We start from the raw sequence: 22,435 nt of genomic DNA, 5'->3' as shown, positions 1-22,435 counted from the left end.
CATTTGGGGGCGGTAAAAAGCGACGTGTCTTGCCCAAACTTGGCATATCTTCCTGTTGAAGATCGTATGCTAGTTTGTGTTCTGATTTTTGAACAAGTGAAAAGCCAAGCCTCAATTGGAATATTTCTACGATTCGATCCCTCCCTCTGGGCAAGGAAGTAAGAAGTCTTGAATATCATCACCAAACAAGGAAACGCCACTCCGATACAGACCTTCAACCCCAGTTGGCGAGACCCGATCTACCTCGTGCAAGATTCTCGCAAAAGTCTACAACTTCGCCATCTCCATGCCTTCAAAAGCTATATGCCGCAAATCTCACATCTCTTGTGCTTCTTAAAATCGCCCTGGTAATGGTCCAGATGGTCCTGGCCATCGAGCCTCTCGCCTTCCTCGGGCACGCTGCCCATCCATGACATCCTCTCGCCCGTAGCTGTCACCGAATCGTAAAGGACGCCCTTGTCGTTGAGCTCCTTGGTGACGTCTCCGACGTCAACGTCGAGGTAGTGGCGCAGGAACTCGCCGACCTCGGTGTTCTCGTGATTACCGACCAAGGGCGCGGCGGCGCGCGGGTCCGAGGCGAAGATGTTGACGTCGGCGGCCGAGTGGCCGTGCGTGGACCAGCCCGTCTGACTGCGGCGGCTGATCATATCGGCGAAGGTGTAAGGGGAAATTTCCGGGTGCGAGATCAGCAGCCCGACCTCCTCCGACGTGGGGTCGCCGATTCCCAGACCCTCGCCCAGCGCCTTCCGCACCCAGGCGGCCGTCTCATCGGCAGTGGGCTCCGACAAGAGGAACTTGTGGTAGTTCTGGGCGAGACGCTCGGCCGAGTGAGAGGCGTTGGCTAGGACACCGGGGTACCAGAGGTACTCGGGATAGGATTCGTGCAGCTCTGCCGAGTAAAGTTAACTTTGCAATCCTAGGGAAAGGGTAGGGATCTCGTGATGGAGAACGTACGCCGCGCGGCCGCAAGACCACCGGTCTCATGGTCACTGGTGCTGACCATAACACCCTCGGTGCTGTCGTTCTCAAGGAACTCAAGGACACTGGAGAAGGCCTTGTCATATGCCAAGACCTCGTGGACCTGGGCGGCAGGGTCGTTGCCGTGGCCGGCGTGGTCAATCCTGCTTCCCTCGATCATAAGGAAGAAGCCCTTCTCGCTATCGCGCGTAGCGGCGCTCAGCGCCTTTAAAGCCGTGCGGGCCATTTCGTCGAGGGAGGGATAGATGTCCCCCTCGTTCCTCCTGTCGATTTCGTAGGGGATGTCTGTATCCGCAAAGAGACCGAGCATGGGGAGCTCGACGGCGCTCCCCAAGCGGAGGCCATCGAAATCCTTGCGGCTGTCAATATAGTTGAAGCCGTACTCCTTCTTGGCCAGGGCAACAATGTCCCTATCGTCGCCACGGCACGAGCCCTCGGTCGAGTTGGGCAGGAAGTGGCAGCGGCCACCACCAAACATGAGGTCTACAACGCGGCCGAGCGGGTACTCGCCAACCATCTGCTCGGCGATGCGATCCTCCTCGGAACGCATGTTGACGTGGGCAGCGAAGCAGGCAGGCGTGGCATCGGTAATACGGGTGGTAACGACGAGGCCGGTCATGTAGCCGGCACGCTTCGCGGCCTCCAACACGGTGCCGCAAGCGGAGTGGTCGGGCAGGACGGAGATGGCGCCATTGTAGCTCTTGAAGCCGCAGGAAAAGGCGGTTGCGCCAGCGGCCGAGTCGGTGACCAAGCTGCTGGACGAGCGGGTGCGCGACTGGCCGATCAAGTGCTGGTCGATAACCAGGGTGTCGTCCCAAGGCTCGGCATTCTGGTACTGCTTGAAGCTACGGGCCAGGGATAGCGACGTCGGGCCCATGCCATCGGAGACCATGAAGACCAGGTTGCGCTTGCCCGACGGCCTCGGGGCTGGCTCCTTTGTGGTGGCCTGCTTCTGGTACACGACGGCCAGCACGATGACCACGGCGGTGGCGATCAGCGCCCAGGCAAACAGGCCGAGCTCCCTCCATCTCTTCCACCCGCTCCGGGGCTGTTCGGCGTGCTTGCCGGTGCGCTCGCCGGTGAGCAGCGCGTCTTCCTCGGCGAGGTCGCGGTCGTTGGAGTGCTCCGACGACGGGCGCTGCGACAGCAGCGGGCGCGCCATGGTCGGTGGGTGCGTGTGCGGGTGGCTTCGTGGGGCGGCAGGCGGAGAGGAGGGCCGGGCGGGGCGGGTGAGGGTGTGGAGAGGCGTGGAGAGGCGTGGAGGGAGCTCGTGGTTCAAGTTGGCAGTGTGAGCTCCGTCGATCCTCCTTGGCGGCCACGCGGAGGCATCATAGGACCCGCCTCCCGCTGGTCATCACCCCGGCCCTGCAGCAGCGCCACGAGCCCGCGGCCACATGCTCGTTATTCCTGCCGCAACCATGGCCGTCGGCTGTGGGTATAAGATCAAGCCCCTGGAACGATCGTCTTCCCCGGCCACATCCCTGTTGTCTCCACAATCCTCCAGTCGTCCGATCTCCTTCACACAGCCAGGTACTACGGCGTCGCTCGCGACCACCGCACGCAGCCGCTGCACCGACTTGCCCTGACCTCGCAAAACAGGCACAAGAGACATGTGTAGAAGGACCGACTACCGACTCCCCTGCAACCACGTCGAGTCTAAAGTCAGACTGTGTCGCTACCGCTGCTACTTGGTGAAACACTCGGACCCGCGGAACCACTACACTTGCGAAATAGAGACGGAGCCGTTCGAGAAGCCCGACACAGGCATGACCCTGTACTTCAAGAGATCTGTCATCTGGGTTGGCGCGGGCTTAGGCATCAGAAAGAAGCAGAAAGTGGTCGAGAGCTTGCGGATTCGGTACGAAGAAGAATGCGATGAATGCTGCCTTTGACGGGCACGCAAGATAATGAATTATACCAAACATTACTATTAGCGCTGTGACCACCCAGCCAGCCCCCGACCTCCAGATTATCAAGTATTACTAAGTACAGTTACAGTCCCAGGACTCCCAGGACAGAAGTCGTGCGTGTCCGCCTACTGGCTCACGCAGCCGCACTCGCCGTGGAGAGTGACGCCCAGTCCGACGAAGAGCTGGCCGAGGCCGGGGAGGACGATGTCCAAGCAGACGTGGATGAAGCCCCAGGCAAGACCCAGAACACCGCCGACGATGCCCTCGACGACGAGCAGCAGGTTGGCGATGACGCTGATGACGAGGTTGATGGTGAAGCTGAGCAGGGTAAGGGCGACTAGACGCTTGGTTAGCTGCTGCGACCGGAGAGAGGAACAGCCGTTTGCACTTACCAACTCCGATGATCTTGACGACGCCGTTAAGAGTAAAGAGGATCTCCAGCACGATCTTCACGACCAGGCCAACAACAACCTCGACATCAGCGCCGGCCTCGCATCCGTGAAGCTTGGCGGTGGCAGTGGTGATGACATCGCAGATGGCGTTCAGTTCGGCCTTGATGGCGACGATGGCGGTAGTCCTCAGATCGACATCGAGGTCAAGCCCTCCGGAGAGGCCACCGCAGGTGCTGTTGATCTTGGCCGTGTGCAGCTCGACCTGGGCTTCCAGCTCAGTGAGGACACTGTACACAGTAACCTGCACGTCGGCCTGAACATCGGTGCGAGCAATGAGATCACTGCTGGTGTCCTTGGTCGGAGCAGCGAATCCGCCCAGGAAAAGGCTGGAGAGGGCGAAAGCGGAAGCAATAGAGAACTTCATGTTGATGGTCGAGTGAGTGAAGAAAGAGAGTGAGTGTCTGGTGTCTGGAACGAGGGAATGGATTGGTTGAGTGATGGCATGGAGAGAGTGGCCATCACTCACTCTTTATATTCGTCGATGGCAGTCTTCTAGATTCTTACCACCACTCCTGCAATGAAAGACTGTCTATTGCCCAAGTCCATCTGAGGCAGAGAAGATGTCGATCGTTGAGCTTGCTGGAGGAAGGATGTCGTGGTTTCTGGATATGATTCGCCTGTGTCGTAGTCCTGCCACGTGAGAGGCGCTACTGTGCTTCTGGAAGAAGCTTAAGTGAGCTGCTCTAACGTGAACTGGCGTGCTAGATGAGATTGAAAGCACGAAGGCAAGGCCCAAGGCAGGGCGGACAGGTTTGGCGTGGGTTGGATGGCAGTAGGCGGTGGCATACTTGCCGGAAGAGGATAGTTGGGTGTGGTTTAGGGGCTCCTGCTGTGGTCGTATACGGGTTGCTAAGACACAGCCCTCGTGACTGAAGCCTCGCGACACTACTGCTCCGGCTCCTGCGGAACGACACCAGCCCCTATGCATGGGCACGCTGCGGGAACGGTCAAGGGCTTCGGCGCTTGCTCTGCTGTGCACGCAGCTTGGAGTACTTCGAAGCGCGGTGGAGTAGGCCAAGGTTCCGGTGCAAACAAGGCAACGCACAGGCAAACTGCCCAAAGATGCACGCTCGATGCACGGTGCATTGGCGCAGCCTCACGAATCCTACGCCCTCACTCCTTTCATCGATCAGCATGCCGGTGATTGGCTGCCAGCGTCAGCCAGAATCTGGGGCCAGGCGTCGGGCGTGGCTTGCACTGGCTTGCAGAGCGCTGGAAGAAGAAAGGAGAGTCGCGGGGGTGTTGTTCCGGGGATCGGCGCAGGCAAGCGAACGACTTCATCGCATCCACCAGAGCCGCATCGTCAGTCACCGTCGCCCCTTGTCCATCGCAGGACACCATTGAGATACGCATCTCTCCAACGTCGCCGCAGCTTTGAGTGCTGACACGGGTGTCGTCACCATGTCAGAGGCCCGCTTGGGAGAGGGCTGGAACGTGGTCTCTTCCGTTCCGAGCTGGGTGGCGGATACGCAGGCACGTTTTGAAAAGCGCCGAACCGACTTCAGGCCCTCTAGCTTTGTTTTCCCGAGCACAGCTCCTCTCTCATTTGCTGGCTGCTGTAGCCATGGCCGAGTCCTCCATTCCCCAGCACCAATCGAGCCTAGCGCCGAATTTTTCCCTCCTTATCTTCGACTTCAAGTCTACGTTTCCAGTTAGCTGCGCTTGGTCAGCTCAGACCCGCTTGCCGCAGCTTTTTCCTTAGCCTGTCCGCTCGTGTTGAACCACCATGAGTTCCTCCCCATCTCCTGTCCCTGTCCGCCACCATGATCCAAGTCCAAGGCATCCCTCACGGCGCGCCTGTTTCCTCTCTGTTTGCCGTGCAGGAGACGCCTTCTGCTGGCCGGGCCGTGTTCGCAACCTCGGACATCGTGAAGGGCACGCCACTGTGGATAGCAGACACTCCAAGTGCCAATGTCATCCTGCGCGAGTACCGCAGAGAACTGTGTGCCTACTGCTTCACGTATAACCGTGGCCGCGAATGGAAGATCCGTGACAATTCCGTAGGCTTCGCATTCTGTTCCGTCTCCTGCCAGCAGCAATGGATGGACGCATTAGGCGAGGAAGGCGTTCAAGCCTGGAAAGCGGTGGAAAAGCTCAACAAGGGCTGCTCGAGAGAGAGGGAGATGGTAGATGCCAGTAAGTCGATTACAGCACTTTCATTTCCTGTTTTGCCCCAACTCTTTCCGTCGTTCGTCCAAACGTCAACAAGCAAAAGGCAGGAAAGGCCGTTGAAATATTGGTGGCCGAGATGGCAAAGGTGGGCCGGCTTGTGATTTTTGTTTTGCCTAGTGCATCTCCCTTTGTCGTCTGCAAGGCCTGATTGGGTCGTGCAAGCTGCTCACGCGGTATAGTCTCAGCAATCCCTACTGAGGACGACATCAAAGCTGCTTGGAGCGCTGCATCCGCAGCGACCCTCCTTATCCTCGCTGCTCGAACAAGTAATCCTCCACCAAACAAGCCAGCACGACGGGCACTGGCTACCACCATACAAGCCCTAGCTGTGCCGGACGTCCTCTCCATGCTCCTCTCCGGAATCCTGGCACGATCACGTGATCCGCATACATGGACCTCTGTCCTCGCGCTTTGGCCGAACAACCGGCCGTACAAGTCAGCAAACGACCTCAAAGAGCATGTGGGCTCTCTTCTCCAGCTCGTGGCTGTGCTTCCACCGTCCCTCCTCCCGTTCGCGACTCCGGAAACGTGCTACATGCTTGCTACACGTGACAGCATGAACAGTTTCGGCATCCGATCTCTGGACGACGAGGGCGCTGAGTTCTTCGGCTACGGAGTGTGGACTAGCGCTAGCTACTTCAACCACAGCTGCTCGCCGAATGTGGAGAAGAAGAGGGTGGGCCGAGCGTGGCATTTCACAGCGTGCAGGGACGTCCGGAAAGGCGAGGAGCTGTGCATCACGTACCTGAGCGGCGAGGAAAGAGCACTGAACACGGATGCCCGGAGAAAACTACTGGCGGACTCATGGGGGTTCAAGTGCGTTTGCAACAAGTGCACGGCTACTGGGTACTGAGTGGAGCCGCCAGCGCTGAAGAATGGCCAGGATTCTTGTTGCGGGGTACGAAAGCTAAACGGCGGAGCTAGAGATGAATCCAGAGTGTACTTTGAGAACAAGGTGATGATATCCATCACATCCGCGTTCAGCTGCGATGCGCGCCACCCCAAGTGAGGGAACCCTCTGCAAAGCCCACCAACCACAACAGGTACGGACTGGCCGCGACCCTGTACTCGTGGCATGATCCTGCACCCCGCAATCATGATCGCTTGGGGGGTGTCACGGTGAGCGTCGATCATAGCTCCAAAGCTATTATCCCGCCTCTAGCGAGGAATGCGGTCGAGCGAATCAACCACAGCTACCGTGCACGGATGGCTGCGGCTTCCCGCAAACGATGATGCAGTTTGACGTCGAAGGTGCGGTACAACGGCGTCCCCTATTGCCTGAGCTGCCTGTGAGGCAGCTGATGGAGCGGGGAAGTTCTTGGGGGCGGCGCTGCTACGTCATGGTGTTTTCCCGCTATAGCGCAGCATGCGGAGCAGCTGGCGATAAAGAGGCAGCGGTCTCAATCCTTTCTTTGGTGTGCTAGAGGATTACCTTTCCACCAGGGCGGAATCCGCACACCCACAAGAAGCAGCATTCCTCAACGAAGCGCGACCATGTCTACGTAGGCCGCTTCTGCTTCCGTCTTCGGCACGCTTCGGGCAGGACGCTGACCACCCAGCAGTGGCAGGGACGACACCATTGCCGGAGCCAAGATCCAGCCGCTGGACTCTCCGACCAAGTCCAACGTCGGCCACGACTTTTCAGACCGTGGTGCGGCTGGCACGAACCATAGCATCGACCAGACGCGCATCGATCCCTTGGGCGGCCACGGTAAGAAGCGGAGAGCTGGGCACCAGCCACCCCGTTGGTGCAGCGGATAGGAGGCTGACAGGCGTACCAAAGGCCAATACCAGCACCCAGCCCCCCACGCGAACAGTCAGGGCGTCGTGGGTCGCGACGACGCCTTCGCAGGTGCCAAGCTCGCGCCGCTGGAGGGCGACAAGTACGGCCACACGATTGCAAAGAGCTCCGGCCTGGACGACGAAGCCGTCGATGGCTCGAGGATCAAGCCGCTGGGCGAGGTGCGTGAGCAGATGCAATAAGTAAAGTGCAGCCAGCCAAGGCGCCAGCAATAAGGTTATGAGACACGACGGAACGGATATGATCTGGCGGATGATGGTGATCGCCTGCGGCGCAAATGCGGGACTGGACGGTTAAAAATAGGGAGTAGTTCGTTCTTTCAATCAAGGCACTTGGCCGTAAGCTTTAGTCAAGCATTTGCTCGAGCATGAGGCATCCCGTCACAGCCACGCCGGTGGAGCCAAGGCGCGGCGAGGCGGCGCTGTAGCGTGTTTATTGCCTGGCATCGAGTAGACAGGTGTCGTCAGCAGCTGTTTCAGAGGCTTGGCCGCACGCTCTGCGCATAGGGAGTTCCGGCGCAGGGATGCGAAACGAGATGATCGTCATTTCCACGCTGCGGCAAACCTGCCACGCCCGCCACCGCACACATGCCGATTTGCGGCGGGCTGGAGACGCGGCGGGAAGCCGGCACGGACACGCAGCAGTCGTCGCGGAGGGCTTGGCTGCAGTCGATCGGGACAGGTGGCGGGGTGGGCTGGATGATTCGGGGCTAGCTCAGCCAAGGTCGGAGGCTCAACAGGCTCGACGCTGCCGTTGCATGACAGCTGGAGGCCGCGTGGGCGGCGAGGGCTCGCGGGAGGCGCGTCACCCTGTGCGGAGCACGCGAAGGAAGCAGCGGCCGGGGCTGCTCGGCGAGGCGCGCACGCTCGGCGGCGTGGGCGTGCAGCAGCGGTGGCGGCCTGTTTGCTTCCTGTCCAAATTGTGTGGCAAGGGCAGAGGGCGCTATTTTGGGAGGCCTGGCACGGGGTGGGCCGTCAGGCCTCGAGATGCGGCGCGGCGGCGGGCTTCCGGCCAGGCGTCGCCGCCAAGCAGCCCGCGCTGGCCGGACGCGACAGTCGAGATTGCAGTGCCGGCTGGCCGTGCAAGATAGACTGCGAGGAGCGGCCTGGGGCAGCGCGGCCGGTGCGCACGCAATCCGGCGCATCCCCAAGAGGCAGCGGCCCAGGGCCACAGCCGTGCTCGCAGCGTGCGCCGGACGCGGGCGGGCGCGCAATTGGCTCGCCCAAAGCGGCGGGCAGGCCTGCGCGGCCCAGATAACAGCCGATGATCTCTCCTTTTCGCTGCTGCGCTGCTGCCCTCCGCCCAGCTCGACCGCCGTGCTTTCGCTGCTCATCGTCTCTGCGGCAATTAATCGTCAGCCTGCCAATGCGGAGCGCCTGAGCGGCCGCCGCCACCGCCGTCCAATCGTCATTCGTTTTGCGCGCGCTTGATCCCTTCCCTACGCACTGCAACCGCGTGCGGCCCCGGCGCCCTAGCACCGCACCCCCGAAAGCTTCCACGCACCACACTCCTCCGTCACCCTCCTCGACCGTCTGCCGCCCCCGACAGCAGATTGCCATTACGACGCCGCCGCCCAACCCAGCCCGCGCGCCCCCTCCTCCGTTTCACGCCGTCCACTCACCAAGCGACTGCCGCCTGCGGATCTAGTCGCCCGCAAGGCCCACCGATCACCTCTCACCGTCTCGCGTTTCAGCCTTCAAGATTCGGGTACGCCGCGCCGCGCGCATCGCTCCGTCATCCTGCTGACTCCCGCTTTTCTAGTTCCGCAAGAACTCGGTGCGAGGGGAAGCTGGCGAGCCTCATGCTCAACCCGGAGCCATGAAATCGCCTCTGTCCTCTCGCTTCCAGAACATGAACCCCATGAAGCTGCTGCCGCTCAAGACCAGCTTCTCCTACGAGCAGCTGCCTGGCTACGACAATGGCACGCCGCTCAAGAAGTATCGCTGGCGCTCGCCCAGCCCTGGCGGCGACCGCTTCATCTTGCCGAAGCTGAGCTTCTCGCGAGCCATTCTGTTTGCCATCACCGCCATCTTCTGCATCGGCCTGCTCGCAACCGGCGGCTACAGGCGGCATCAGCGCATGATACACCAGCAACCACCCCCACGCGAGCTCTTTGCGTGGGAGCACTTTCCAAGGTGCGACATGCACCGCCCTGTCTTCCTTCGAACCAGCTCTGCTGACGCTCTACAGATTAAATGGCTACTACAACGGCCTGCGCACCCTCGTCTCCTACAAGGACTATGTCCCCGAGCAGGCCTTTGTGCGAGCCGAGTCCGAGGCGCCTCTGGATACCTTTGCCTCGACCACGCAGAAGGCCAAGGCCCATACCGGTCCCGAGCCATCGCCGTCCGCCAGGCCTTTTCCTTTCAATCCTTACCCTGAGTGGACGTCCCCCGAATACCTGAAGGAGTATCACCCCGTGGAAGAGTGCTACCTGGACGAGGGCCTGAAGACCCCGACTCCCGACATCTACGCGTACCCTGGCATCCCTCAGAACACGACGAAGCCGTTCTTCGGCTCTTATGAGCAACTCGGCATCTCTCGGGACATGTGCTATGAGCGCTTCGGTCGAATGAGCCCCTACGGCTATGGCTATCCCCACGAAGAAGGTGGTGTCGGCCTGGCCGATAACTCGGAGAATGTGGGCGCCGAGAGAGTCTGGGCCATGCTCAACCAGAACAAGGTTGATTGGAGAAACGTTGATTGGGGTCGCGCTCAGAATGCCTGCTTCGAAAAGAACAGGGTCCGCTTCGAGAAGGGCGCCACGACCAAGGATGGCCAGAAGCCTGCTCCCGGCAAGAAGCTGAGACAGCGCACTGCCTACGTTCTGCGCACCTGGACCGGCTACCAATATACGGAGTGGCAGCTGCTTAGCTTGCGGGCAATGATCAACGAGCTGTCGCTGAAGTCGGGCGGTGAGTACGACGTTCATCTGCTCGTCCACGTCAAGGATGACAGCATTCCCATTTGGGCTTCCGACGCCATCTACCAGCGCACGCTCGAAGAGAACGTGCCAAAGGAGTTTTGGGGCATTGCTACTCTCTGGTCAGAGCAGCAAATGCGTACATACTACCCTGAGCCCTTCACCGACAATCTCGAGAATGACTCTGGTCTCCCCGTCCACAGCGTCTATCGTGGTGCTCATTTCGCTCTGCAGTGGTTCTCGCAGCAGCACCCCGAGTATGACTTTTTCTGGAACTGGGAAATGGATCTGCGATACACCGGTCACTACTACGAGTTCCACGAGAAGCTTGGGCAGTGGGGAAAGCGCCAGCCGCGTAAGGGCGCCTGGGAGCGTAGTTCCAAGTTCTTCATGCCCGATGTCCATGGCACCTGGCAGAACTTCACCGAGATGGTTGAAGCGGAGATCGCCGCTTCTGACACGCCTCCGGTATGGGGACCACCGAATTTCGAGGCTAAAGAAAAGATCCCTTCACCCCCCGGCACTACGCCTCCCACCTCTTACGAGCAGGACAACTACGAATGGGGTGTGGGCGAGGATGCGGATCTTATCACCTTCAACCCCTTTTTCGACCCGGAGAAGACCAACTGGGTGTTCCGCCATGACATCACCGGATACGATCTTTCCCTCCCACCGCCTCCCCGTCGCGTGGCCATCATTACCGTTGCGCGTCTTTCCAAACGACTCCTCAACCTCATGCATGAAGAGACTTTCCGCCTTCGTCACACTATGTTCCCGGAAATGTGGCCGCCGACTGTTGCCTATCACCACGGTTTGAAGTCCGTCTACGCCCCGCACCCTGTTTTCTTCGACCGCAACTGGGATCTCGACTATATGAACCAGATTTTCAATTACCCGAAGAAGGAGATCGACAGTCCATTCGGTTGGGGCGAGCACAACCTCCTCGGAAGCTCTTTCTACTACAACTCCGGCTTCTCCGGCGCTCTGTGGAGACGGTGGCTGGGTGCCTCCGAGAATGAAGAAGGTGGGCGCTACGAAGAAGATAACGGCAGCGGCCGCATGTGCTTGAGTGGCATCCTGTTCCACCCCATCAAGTTCGAGAGAGGAGAATAAGGCACCCGATGTCTTTCTCATGCATCTTGTCTCCTCGACTTTTCAACGAACCTTTATAGACCATGTGCCGCACTGCTTCGAGTTTTAAGCGTCTCGAATTCTCAGTCGAATAGGTTTTCCTTTTACAACCGCACCATCGGGCCGGAGTTGGACGGCGTCTCCTCGGTTTCGAAGTTCTCAATATTATGCCAACATTGGCTGGGAAGGGAAACGGGTCTTGGCAAACACCTGCTTGCATTTTGCGGAATCCGCACACTCAAAGGTTGGCTAGGAAGCGCGCGCTTGTATTTCGGATCCAATGCAGAGATAAGGATACAAGGCCTCATTTCTTCTTCCGCTTCTCGATTCCCCATTTATATTATTCCGCCTTTTCTCGCTCGGCTCTCGGACGGAGGTCACAGTTTGATTTCTAATTGACTGACCCTCGCCTTCCTTCAACGCATGGGAGTCAAACATCTTGGGTTTCTGTTTTTCTGTTTTTCTTTTGGCTCAGTCTCTCCTTATAGAGTGTTTCTCGACATATCCGCTTGCTTACCGTTAGAGTTGGAAATTCTTCTTCTCTTGCCGTCCACTCAAAATGGATGTGCACGGGATAGCAGCGACTAAACGGGTCATTCCTTTCCGTTGTTGAGACATCTAGATGTATTGGATGCGAAGACAGCGGCAACACTCAGGCATTTTTTGAGCTGGCTGGGCCGCTGCCATGTGATGAGTCGAAGGCTTGCTGGGGTAGGGTTTTGTGGAGGGGGAAGTAATGAAGAAAACGACTGGGAAGGAAAGAGCGGGAGACCAATCAACGGATGACGGAAATACAGAACGGGTTCTCTTTTTCTACTCTTACCACCGACGAATACCTCTTAGTGCAATTACCAAAATTGGGTGGTATGTATACAGCAAGTACACTGTTCTCAAAAGGCTTGGGATTTGGATGGAGGGGATATGTTAACCGACCTTCCCTGTACATACACAGTGTTCAAATTTTTGTACTCCGTTTGTCTTACTTCCTCGCGCGATCATTCCTCTTCGCACTTGCTAGGCTACCATGTAATTTTCGGGCCATTATGCCCTCCTAATCGCCTGCGCGTGCTTACCCGAGGAAGACTTTTGGATAGCTTGGTGTGCAATAGATCGACAAGGTTTGATAGAAGCGATAATTGCATGCAACAGTTCCAAAGTAGATTGAATGGCTTTCGTGCATGAAGGGCCTCACGTTCTGCCGCACCGCACCCCATTATGCCCTCAAGCGGGCTATTTGTGAAAAGCGTAGAATGCCAGGGATATTTAGAACTGCACCATAACCAGACCATTTAAATCGCCGCACGTCTTAACGAGTAGGCGTTTGATACGTCAGAAAAACGCGCAGTACAAGACTTTCCCGCGTGATTCTCAACCTTCCGTCGCGTGCATCGGAAAAGCACTCTCGGACCTTTTCGCGTCCCCTTGACAAAGGACTGGCAGAAGCGCCTTACTAGCAGCATTCATGACGACGCAGCGTCATGGCAGACTATTTTCACCCGCCAGGTACCACTTCACCGTGCTATCAGTTTGGTGATACGTATCGAAAAGGAAGAAGGTAGGTATGTTAACGCGCCATTCCAGGCTTTTAGAGGAGTGGTGGATGCCCCAAAGCTGTGTCTCCCACATATTGCTTCTGTTGCCCTCCAACCCAGCCACTGCTCAGGTCTGCTGCCGCGTCTCCACGTGGTCACGCCTCGCCAGAGCCTGGTCAATCTTGCGCTGCCGGCGGTCTTCCACGCGTGTCGGGATGTTACGGATATACTCAACATAGCTAAGGCGTTGTCCCTTGAGAAGCGTTACGCCATCTTGCAGAAGACCGTAGCCCAGTCCAACCACTAAACCCATCTTCGCGGTGCGAGCAATCGTGATGGGCGGAAACCGATCTAAGAGGCCAGTCAGAAGGTTCATGGCTTAGAGAAAGGGTCGGGAAACTCACTCCACAGACTCCACGCACCCGCTGTGCCCAAGCCGGCCACGACAGTGCTGCAAAAATCACCTCTGCTGTCGCCCAGTCCACGAATACGATCAATGGCCTCCTCGCACATGAAGAAGCCGCTGACCCAGACGGAAAGCCTGGCGCCCATGCGCAGGCTTTCGCGCACACCGCCTAGCATTGCATGGTAGTTTTTGCTTTTATGATATAGGTACCAGCCCGTGGCGTCCGTAGGCAGCCGGTGCGCATTCTCGGCACGGTAGCGCAAGCTAGCTGCCTGGCTGCCGTGAGCCAGTCCTAAAGTTATGCCGGAAAGGAAGGCGATAGTGCCTGCGAGAGCGACGCGGACCTCAAAGAGCGTGGATAGACGCGCATTTTCGTTCCGGGTGGGGCGTGCGGGTGCGGTTTGGATAGGCGGCGAGGTCGCCGGTGCAGTAGGCACAGGCGGCGCAACAGCGGGCGCTGGTGGTGGTGCCGGACCGGCGGGGTCCTGTTGCGGTTGCGTAGAGAACGGGTTCTTCCAGAAGCCCATGGTGGCAACGAGTTGGCCCAAAGACAGCAAGCGAATTGGGCGCGGATGGGTGGATGACGGAGCGTGGGGATGCAGTGCAGGTGCGGCGAGTCCGGAGCTCGTGAGGGCGGTGGCAGAAATTCTGACTGGGTGCGCTCCAAGTGGGATGTCGCAGCGCTACGACTCATCGCCCGTCCGAACACACCTCTGCCACCTGCGCTGCCGCAACCACACCAATTGCACCCGCTCCGCTCGAGCAGAAACACACCCCGCCTCCTCGTCGTCCTCAGTCCTCACGCCCTGCCAAAATGGTCGGCCAACGCGGCCCTGTGCCGGTGCCGCAGCACACCGATGCCACCCAGCTGGTTCTTGACCTGCTGAACGAGAAGCCCACCCTCTATTCGAACAAGGACTTGGCCGGCTTTTCGCAGGTCGATGCGAAGGCTGCCTTAGACCGCCTGGCCTCGCGCTCCATGGTCACCTACCAGACCGCCGACTCGGAAGTGGCCGTGCTCACCAAGGAGGGTCAAACCATAGCTGACGAGGGTAGCCACGAGTGGAAGGTGTGGGACGTGGTGAAGCGGAACGGCAAGGTTCCCATCAAGGATCTTCCCGTACGTGAAGACTGAGGGTTCCGCTGGAGGCAACTGAGTACTGAGAAGCGCAAACAGGGCCTGGCAGCCAACGCCGATGTCAAGGTCGGCCAAGGCAACGCCTTCCGCAACAAGTGGATCAAGAAGGACGGCGATACGCTGATTCCGCTGGTCGACGAGGTGCAGGACACCACGCGCGCAACCCTCCAGAAGGTCGCCGAAACCGGCACCACTGCCGACGCGAAATTGTTGGCCGACTTGAAGAGGAGGAAACTTGTGACCACCACAAAGGTCTTCACCTACACCGTCGAGAAGGGCCCTAAGTATGCCCGTGAGGTGCCCGTCGAGCATACCGACTTGACTGCCGATATGCTTCTCGACGGCTCGTGGCAGACCGCAAACTTCAAGCCCTACAACTTCAATGCTCTCGGCGCTCCTCAGAATGCCGGCGCATTACACCCTTTGATGAAGGTACGCGCTGAGTTCAGGAACATCTTCTTCAACCAAGGCTTCGTCGAGATGCCCACCTCTCGGTATGTCCAACAACGAATGTGAGGATTCCTCAAGCCCTACTGACGCACCCCCCAGCTTCGTGGACTCCGGCTTCTGGAACTTCGATGCTCTTTTCGTCCCTCAGCAGCACCCTGCCCGTGATATGCAAGATACCTTCTTCATTTCTGACCCCGCATCTGCCGACCCGCCTCGCGACGACCCCGTGGCTGAGCAGCAGATGAACGAGATGGAAGAGGGCGGCCGCCACCTTTACGCCACTGCCGACGCTGAAGAGAAGATCAAGCCTCGCGACTATGAAAAGTACTGGAACGACATCAAGGCCGTGCACCAGGACGGTGCCTTCGGATCTGTGGGCTACCGCTACCCCTGGTCCAAGGACGAGTGCCTTAAGCTTGTCCTTCGCACGCACACCACCGCCATTTCCACCTGGGTGCTGCACAGGCTGGCTGAGGACCCGCGCCCGGCACGCTACTTCTCCATCGACCGTGTCTTCCGCAACGAATCTGTCGATGCGACTCACTTGGCTGAATTCCACCAGATCGAGGGTGTCATCGCGGATTTCGGTCTGACCCTTGGCGGTCTGCAGAAGTTCCTTGAGACCTTCTTCGCACAGATCGGTATCACCAATCTGCGCTTCAAGCCTGCCTACAACCCTTACACAGAGCCGTCCATGGAAATTTTCGGCTACCACCAAGGCCTCGGCAAGTGGGTCGAGATTGGCAATTCGGGCATGTTCAGGCCCGAAATGTTGCTGCCAATGGGCCTGCCCGAGGACCTCCGCGTCTACGGTTTCGGTCTGAGTTTGGAGCGACCGACTATGATCAAGTATGGCGTCAGCAATATCAGAGATTTGCTCGGCCACAAGGTCGACCTGAACTTCATTGAGAGCAACGCTGCAGTACGCCTGGACAAGAACTAGATTGGGTCAGTCGACAAGACTTGGCAAATGGCCGTTATAGGGTCGTTCCTAGCGAATCAAGTGTGCCTTCGAGGATATGGCCACTCTAAAGTAGAAAACCCGGTTCAATACAGAGGCACAAAAAAGAAAAGAGTCGCTGTGCGTGGAATCGAGACCAATAAAGACACCTTACAACCACGATTCTGCGCCGTCTCTGAGTGCCCTCCAAGTGTTTTATATGTCCAAATGCGCGGTGGGCTTGACCAAAAAGAACCAACTTCATCGTGCAAGAGCTGCCGATGTAGTGCGTGTTGAACCATCAGACGCATCAAGTAGAACATGAGAATGAAAGCTTACAGCAAGACTCAAATGCCAATTGTTGCGAGGACATATATAAAACAGATGCTGTACTTCACCATTATAAATCTGTGGCCCCCCTTGGTATCGATACAGAAAGGACTGTCCTCCCCAATTGACTTAGAGCTTCGCCTTGTTATCAAATAAGTGCAAGTTGACCGGCGTTACTGCCTTGCCGGTCTGGAAGAAGCTGAGGATGTTCTCGATGCCCAATCTCTCGAAGCCGATGTGACTCTCAACACTGGCGCCAGCGGTGTGGCTCAGCACTTCGACGTTCTCGGCCTTGGCAAGCTTAGGGTGGACGTTGGGCTCATCGTAGTGAACGTCCAGGCCGGCGGCCTCTAGGTGGCCGCTCTCGAGGGCCTGGACAAGAGCCTCCTCGTCGATGAGCTTGCCACGGGCAATGTTGATCAGACGGGCGCCCTTCTTCATGGCGCGGAACTGGGAGGCGTTCAGAATCTTGTCGCCGCCGAAGGGGGTGGCGACAAGCACAACGTCGGCGACAGCCAGCATGTCCTCTAGCTTGGGGTAGAACTTGGCGGCGACGCCGCGCTCGAGGTCCGAGGGTAGCTGGCGGATGTCGTTGTAGAGAATCTTCATGTCGAAGGCGCCGTGGGCCTTCTGGGCGATGCGGTAGCCGATCTTGCCCAGGCCGATGATGCCCAGCGAGAAGCCGTTGGGATTGTGGGTGATGGCGGCAATGTTGCGGTTGGCATCCTTGAAGCGCTCCGGGTCGCCCGAACGCGCGCTGAGCGCCGACCAGGTGAACTTGCGGAAGGTGGAGAGGATGAGCCAGATGGCGGCGTCGGCAACGGACTCGGTGCACGCTGCGGCGGCGTTGCAGTAGATGATGCCGGACTTGGCAAGGCGTTGCGTGTCGACCCAGTCGAATCCAGCACCGGCCGAGGCGTAGATCTTGCAGGACGAGGGGAGGAGGGAGCTATAGCCGATGTCAGAAGTCTATGTTGCAAGTGGTGTGGCGGGAATGGTTTCCCGATTCGGCCGGACACCTGAAGAGGAAGTGCACAACTCACATGAGCTCGTCGTCCCAATTGCCCATTTCGCCGCCCGTGTTCCAGAAGGGCCGGTACATGGCGACGAAGTCTCCGAACCGCTTGTCCTGCAACGCTTGCTTGAACTCGGCGCGGTTCATGCTGTAGCTGCGGCGCACCTCAAACTTGTCCTGCAGCTGCCTGTAGAGCTCATGGTTCCACTTGATGTCGTCGCCGAGGTGGAGGACGATTGGCTTGCCCATGGTGTCGGTGGTCTGAGGTGAGCCGGTAGCAGACTGCGAGGAAGCTGGCAAAGAGCGAGGCAATGGCCGCGGATGGACTGGCGACTGCGCAGGGCCAGGCGCATATAAAGCAGCGGCGGAATCCGTCTTCCTGCCATGAGGTTGACTTTCCCCACGGGCTGCACCTCCGCATCCCGCATCCGCAATCCCAGCCTGGGCGCGTTCAGATCGCCCCGGGCAATGCGCTCCGACATTCCCCAACGCGCCAACCAAAAGCCGACGCCAAGCCGCAAGACGCCGACCTAGTGGACACTGGTGCTGGCACGTGACGGGCCTAAGCGAGGGCCGCAGCCCGCAGCCCTCAAAACTCTGTCGCTCTCTCCGCCCCTCTCTTCTTTTCTCTTCAGAAAGTTGAAATTTGACACCCACGAAAATTTGACACCTTGCTCGCTTTGCAGGCGCCCTCGCGGTGTCTTGTTCAAGCGTGAGCCTGGCGTTGTATTAGCTGGGGAGAGAGACGCCCCCCGCTGTCAAGAAGCAGCAGCTCTGATCCCGTGAGCCGTTGACTCCCGTTGAAGCGGTACATCCTTACTCGAGCTTCTCCGAAGCTTAACTCCGTTGTCCACGCGCCCGCCACCGCCTGCTGACTACGCCTTTCCTGCCCGTCTGCTTTAAGCCGCATCCACCTCCAAGCCTCACGTCCCTGCCTCGCTCCCTCGTGCTTCATTGCGACGCTACATTGTCCTACCGCATCATCCCCCCGCCTCTCCTAATCAACCGCCCTCAAGATGGATGCGTGAACTCAGGTCGGCAAGCGATTGCGCGAGCCGGCCGTCTGCCCGCCCATCCCTGACGCACCTCTACTTTTGTCGGACTTCCGTAACCCTCTACACACTACCTATCCGTTCACAATGGCGACTCGGCGCGCTGCGCGTGCGCGTGCACACACCGAGGCATACTCGTCTACCACGACTGTCGCCACCCGCCGCCGTGCCAAAGCACCCGCGAAGACCGCTCGTCCGCCCCCGCCGCAGCACCTCGACGAGGACGATGACACGGACGAGACGACCGACAGCGAAGCCGATCCCTTCCCCTTCTTCGTGCTGCCTGCCGAGATTCGTCTGCGCGTGTACGAGCTGCTCCTCAGCGTGCCGGGCGTCGTCGACTTGGACCCGATGAACTACCGGACCATACTGCGGCGCATGCTGCCCGTGTTCCTGACCTCGCACCGCATGCACGAGGAGGCCTACCGTGTCTTTTACGGCACCAACGTCTTCCGCCTCTTCCCCCTGCACGGTCGCTTCTTCCACACCAAGAAGCCGCTTCTTGCCCGCCTTCCGCCCCGCTACCGAAACAGCATCACCCGGCTCGAGCTGCGCCTGGGGCCGGGCTGGCAAGGTCCGCTGCCGAAATGCTGGGACCTTTCGCCCGAGGGTGCGGCCCGGCTAGGGCTGGCGGACCTGCGCGAGACCCGCTCGCTCAAGGTCTTCGTCGAGTGCGACCCGGCCAGCGACGAGATTTTTCGCGGCTTCCGACGCAGCGACGACTTCTTCACCGCCTTCTGCAGTGGGCTGTTGCGCGATCTCTTCCCCCGCGTACCCAGCATCGAGGAGGTGCAGTTTGACGGCTTTCCCAGCGTGAAGAAGGACAGCCCCCTCATGACGGAGCTGCTGCGCCAGGTCAGGGGACACAGAAAGCGCGTCACATATGGCCCGGAGCGCGGCTGGGCGGACAAAGTGGCTGAGTTGGAGAGTGGTATTGCTCGGCTGCACCTTTGGGCCGGGAGGTATGTCCGTGTGTGAGATATCCGCCTATGTGTATCAGTTGCAGGGACAGGGTGCCATCTTAGCTTGCCCAGTGAACCAAGACATTATTATGTTCACCCCAACTATGTTGGCAATGTACCTCAAAATTCATGTGTATACCCGAAGAACTCAACGAGTTAAGTGATTCCCATTGTAGAAGCCCAAGACTCTGAAGGGCAGAGGCAAAAGCACTAGGGTCCACTACGCCCGGCTTGGGGACTATGTCTAACGTGACATGTGGTCCCTCTTTTGTTTGCCAACGCCAGTATGGTATCGCTCTCAAACCCTAACCCGAAATATGCCAAATAAGAGACGCCGCCGCCGGGAGTTATTCGAAATGCCAAGTGGCAATCTCAAAGATACCAGCGCCAGCACATATCCTCCCAGCCCCATACTCCCTTCCCGTTCTGTTATTCGTCAACTGCTTATTGAGAAAAAAAAAATAAAAACATCAAGAGGCTTCAGCCTCTGCTTCAGCCTTCATTGCAGCTTCGCCTTTGGTCTCCTCTTCTTGCCTTTCCTTAAGGCCTTCCTCCTTTCGCACTCCCGGCTCAGCATCGTCCATCTCAACATCCTCAGCCGTAGTATCTGCAGTGGCCGTTGTACCGGGCTGTGGGGTTGGGCTGCCCCCGACAGGGGCAGTGGCTGGCTGTTCAGTCTCGGGTTCGATCTTGGGCTCAGGCTGTACCTCTTCGGGCTCAGCTCTTGCAGGGGTCTCTTCAGCTGCTGGCGTAGCAGTCGCTGCTGGTGCAGCCGGCGGAGAATCGGGAGGCGTGAGGGCGGTATGAGGCTCTTCTGCTGCTGAGGGAGTCCTGGCAACGCCTTCTTCGGTGGCCGCGGCAGGGGCTTCGGCAGCGCTAGACATGTCAACGTCGCCATCGGCGTCGGGAGCTTGTGCCGTTCCTGGTTCAGCAGCAGCAGGAGTCGGAGACTGAGCGGCTGAGGCGGGTTGACTAGCGCTTGCTTCAGCAGCAGCCGTAGGGCTCGCGCGCCTTGAGGATTTCCCCGTGTCAGGGGCGCTGGTGTTGCTTGCTCCAGCACCATTTGCGCTACTGGGCCGAGGAGTATCGTCGCCGTCCACGGCGTTCGCGTTTTGGTAGTCCATGATGTTCATCCTGCGCTTCCTGCCCGGTTGCTTTCGCACGCCCTGCTTTTCATTTTCGCCTTCGTCCTCGCTTTCGCTGAACTCTCCATCCTTTTCCACCCGTTTGTCCCAACGGTGCTGGGTGAACCTGGAATCCGGATGCTCATCCTCGTCTAAGTCGTTCATTTCATCTTCTGCCTCATCGTCCATGCCAGCCATAAGCGGTGACCGTGGGACATCCGTCATCTGCACCGACGGAGCAAACGCAGTGCGCTTGATATTCTCGATAACTTGAATGCGGATCTTATCAAGGTACTCTGGCGAGTTGGCATTGTCCATGTTCGAGGGGCGGACGTCGAGCTCGAAGTCGGGAGCGAAGTACTACACGCAGGTCAGAAGTGAACAGTAGCACTGATGGGGGTCACTTACATCGAAATAATCGTTGTACGGAAGCTGAGGCCCTAACTCAGACCCGACGAGTTGGCCCGTCTCGAACGCCCAAGTACGCGCGACGTTGCGCATAGTATAGCCGCCTCCACCGAGGACAAGAGTCGGGAGATTGAAGCTCTTCACAAACCTGACGCAATTTGCGTGCCCTCTCATACTGAGATTGAAGGCGCCCAACCTATCGCCAGACAAGCTATCTCCTCCACATTGCAGAACAACAGCCTCCGGTCTGTACCAGTCCATAACAGCCTTAATGACAGGCTCGAAAATGCTCTTGTAGGTCTCGTCGGTGATGCCGTCGCGCAGTGGGAAGTTGACGGCGTAATGCTTGCCGTTGCCGACACCAATGTCGCGCAGTTCTCCAGTCCCCGGAAAGTATTCGCCGTACTTGTGGAAGGACGCGGTCATGACGCGGTCAGTTGTGTAGAAGGCTTCCTCAACACCATCACCGTGGTGGACGTCGATATCGATGTACAGAACGCGCTGCTTGAAACGAAGGAGCTCGATGATACCGAGCACAATGTCTGGGGGAGAGCGGCATTAGCACGTCGTATGGCCCGGCACTGCTAGCGCTCTATGACAGGAATACATACCGTTGACGTAGCAGAATCCACTGGCTTCGCTCTTCTTGGCGTGGTGGAGGCCACCGGCCCAGTTCACAGCGACGTCGCACTTGCCTCGGTTGAGACGTGCGGCACCTTCCATGCTACCACCCGCACTGATACCACAGTATTCGAACAGGCCATCAAAGACAGGGCAGTCGTCACCGACGTTGAATTTGCTCTGCTCCTTGGCAAAGTTGTCCATGTTGTCCGGGGTGACCTTCTGCAGGAAATCGACATACTCGTCGGTGTGGAACTGCGTCATCTCGAACTTGGACGCGGGCTTCGCGCGCTGCATCGGGCGTCAGTGAGGTGTCCATCGTGTACTGGAGCAGCTGCAGCTAGAAAACGCTCGAGGCGCGTTGAGACAACCCGCAGAGGCGCAAGGTGGGGAATGGCTACGTACGTAGATTTCAAGCTTCGTGTAGAGACCGTAGTTCATGATCAAGCTGTGGGCCATCCTTATGCGGTGCGGCTTCATGGGATGGCCGGCAACATAGGCGTAGTTGCCCACATCCGAGTCGTAGAAGTACGCGACCTTCTTCGGCTGCGAGCTGCCGTTGATGTTGAAGTCATCGAGCGGGGGAGCACCGGCGCCCACCATTGTTGCGGCTGGCTGGTGAAGCGAACGGGAAGACGAGGGCGAGGGGCGACAGAGCGACGAGTCCAGGTGCGGGAAACGGCGACGGCGACGGCGCCGGTGGAAGCTGTAGGACGAATATAGAGAGCGAGCAGACGAGCGCAGGCGCAGCCAATGAAGCGCGCCCCGCCCTAAGCGGTGAACGGCGGCGGCGGGCAGGTTTCGCCGGGCCTCCGATGCGCGCGTCCTGGCGTCAGCTCCGCCGGATGGAGCTCCAGCGCCTCACTGCAGCACCAACATCACCGCGCTGGTCCATCTCCCATCCCGCTGCCAGCCCCCGACTCCTGCCCGCAACCTCCCCCACCGCCTATCCGACCTTCCCGTTCCCGTAAACTCGCCCCACACACATCGTCACCCAGCATGGATCGCCTAAACCGCATGCTCGCCGCTGCGCAGGGCATGAGAGATGCCGGCCCAGCTCAAGTACGTCCTCTTCCTGCCGTTGTGCCCG

The 22,435-nt window shown here is 58.7% G+C and overlaps 9 protein-coding genes across 9 annotated transcripts; 4 read left to right on the top strand and 5 right to left on the bottom strand.

Moving 5' to 3' along the window:
• Positions 1-299: 299 nt before the first annotated feature.
• PHO8 (vacuolar alkaline phosphatase) lies at positions 300-2,140 on the bottom strand (the record flags this gene model as incomplete). Its single annotated transcript, XM_066780074.1, has 2 exons — positions 300-889; positions 955-2,140. 2 exons carry the CDS (start codon positions 2,138-2,140, stop codon positions 300-302), a joined length of 1,776 nt encoding a protein of 591 aa, XP_066629303.1.
• An 873-nt stretch (positions 2,141-3,013) lies between these two features.
• SLS55_008666 (uncharacterized protein) lies at positions 3,014-3,704 on the bottom strand (the record flags this gene model as incomplete). Its single annotated transcript, XM_066780073.1, has 2 exons — positions 3,014-3,225; positions 3,281-3,704. 2 exons carry the CDS (start codon positions 3,702-3,704, stop codon positions 3,014-3,016), a joined length of 636 nt encoding a protein of 211 aa, XP_066629302.1.
• A 1,399-nt stretch (positions 3,705-5,103) lies between these two features.
• On the top strand, positions 5,104-7,495 carry SET6 (Histone-lysine N-methyltransferase set-6; the record flags this gene model as incomplete). The annotated part of the gene is made up of 4 exons (XM_066780072.1): positions 5,104-5,476; positions 5,692-6,328; positions 7,075-7,223; positions 7,365-7,495. 4 exons carry the CDS (start codon positions 5,104-5,106, stop codon positions 7,493-7,495), a joined length of 1,290 nt encoding a protein of 429 aa, XP_066629301.1.
• A 1,636-nt stretch (positions 7,496-9,131) lies between these two features.
• Positions 9,132-11,349, top strand: SLS55_008664 (uncharacterized protein; the record flags this gene model as incomplete). The annotated part of the gene is made up of 2 exons (XM_066780071.1): positions 9,132-9,448; positions 9,504-11,349. The coding sequence occupies 2 exons, from the start codon at positions 9,132-9,134 to the stop codon at positions 11,347-11,349; spliced, it is 2,163 nt and encodes a 720-aa protein (XP_066629300.1).
• Positions 11,350-13,026: 1,677 nt separating this feature from the next.
• Positions 13,027-13,481, bottom strand: SLS55_008663 (uncharacterized protein; the record flags this gene model as incomplete). Its single annotated transcript, XM_066780070.1, has 2 exons — positions 13,027-13,250; positions 13,304-13,481. 2 exons carry the CDS (start codon positions 13,479-13,481, stop codon positions 13,027-13,029), a joined length of 402 nt encoding a protein of 133 aa, XP_066629299.1.
• Positions 13,482-14,119: 638 nt separating this feature from the next.
• On the top strand, positions 14,120-15,836 carry FRS2 (Phenylalanyl-tRNA synthetase, beta subunit, cytoplasmic; the record flags this gene model as incomplete). Its single annotated transcript, XM_066780069.1, has 3 exons — positions 14,120-14,425; positions 14,483-14,937; positions 14,993-15,836. 3 exons carry the CDS (start codon positions 14,120-14,122, stop codon positions 15,834-15,836), a joined length of 1,605 nt encoding a protein of 534 aa, XP_066629298.1.
• A 456-nt stretch (positions 15,837-16,292) lies between these two features.
• Positions 16,293-17,427, bottom strand: SLS55_008661 (uncharacterized protein; the record flags this gene model as incomplete). Its single annotated transcript, XM_066780068.1, has 2 exons — positions 16,293-17,112; positions 17,207-17,427. The coding sequence occupies 2 exons, from the start codon at positions 17,425-17,427 to the stop codon at positions 16,293-16,295; spliced, it is 1,041 nt and encodes a 346-aa protein (XP_066629297.1).
• An 890-nt stretch (positions 17,428-18,317) lies between these two features.
• On the top strand, positions 18,318-19,208 carry SLS55_008660 (uncharacterized protein; the record flags this gene model as incomplete). Its single annotated transcript, XM_066780067.1, has 1 exon — positions 18,318-19,208. The coding sequence occupies one exon, from the start codon at positions 18,318-18,320 to the stop codon at positions 19,206-19,208; it is 891 nt and encodes a 296-aa protein (XP_066629296.1).
• A 454-nt stretch (positions 19,209-19,662) lies between these two features.
• On the bottom strand, positions 19,663-21,948 carry RPD3 (histone deacetylase; the record flags this gene model as incomplete). Its single annotated transcript, XM_066780066.1, has 4 exons — positions 19,663-20,676; positions 20,725-21,266; positions 21,336-21,636; positions 21,751-21,948. The coding sequence occupies 4 exons, from the start codon at positions 21,946-21,948 to the stop codon at positions 19,663-19,665; spliced, it is 2,055 nt and encodes a 684-aa protein (XP_066629295.1).
• Between the last annotated feature and the right edge of the window lie 487 nt (positions 21,949-22,435).

The sequence above is a fragment of the Diplodia seriata genome (genome assembly GCF_021436955.1).
Source record: "Diplodia seriata strain FDS-637 chromosome Unknown scaffold_9, whole genome shotgun sequence".
NCBI classification, from domain to species: Eukaryota; Fungi; Ascomycota; class Dothideomycetes; order Botryosphaeriales; family Botryosphaeriaceae; genus Diplodia; species Diplodia seriata.
This window is presented reverse-complemented; position numbering and strand designations above follow the sequence as displayed.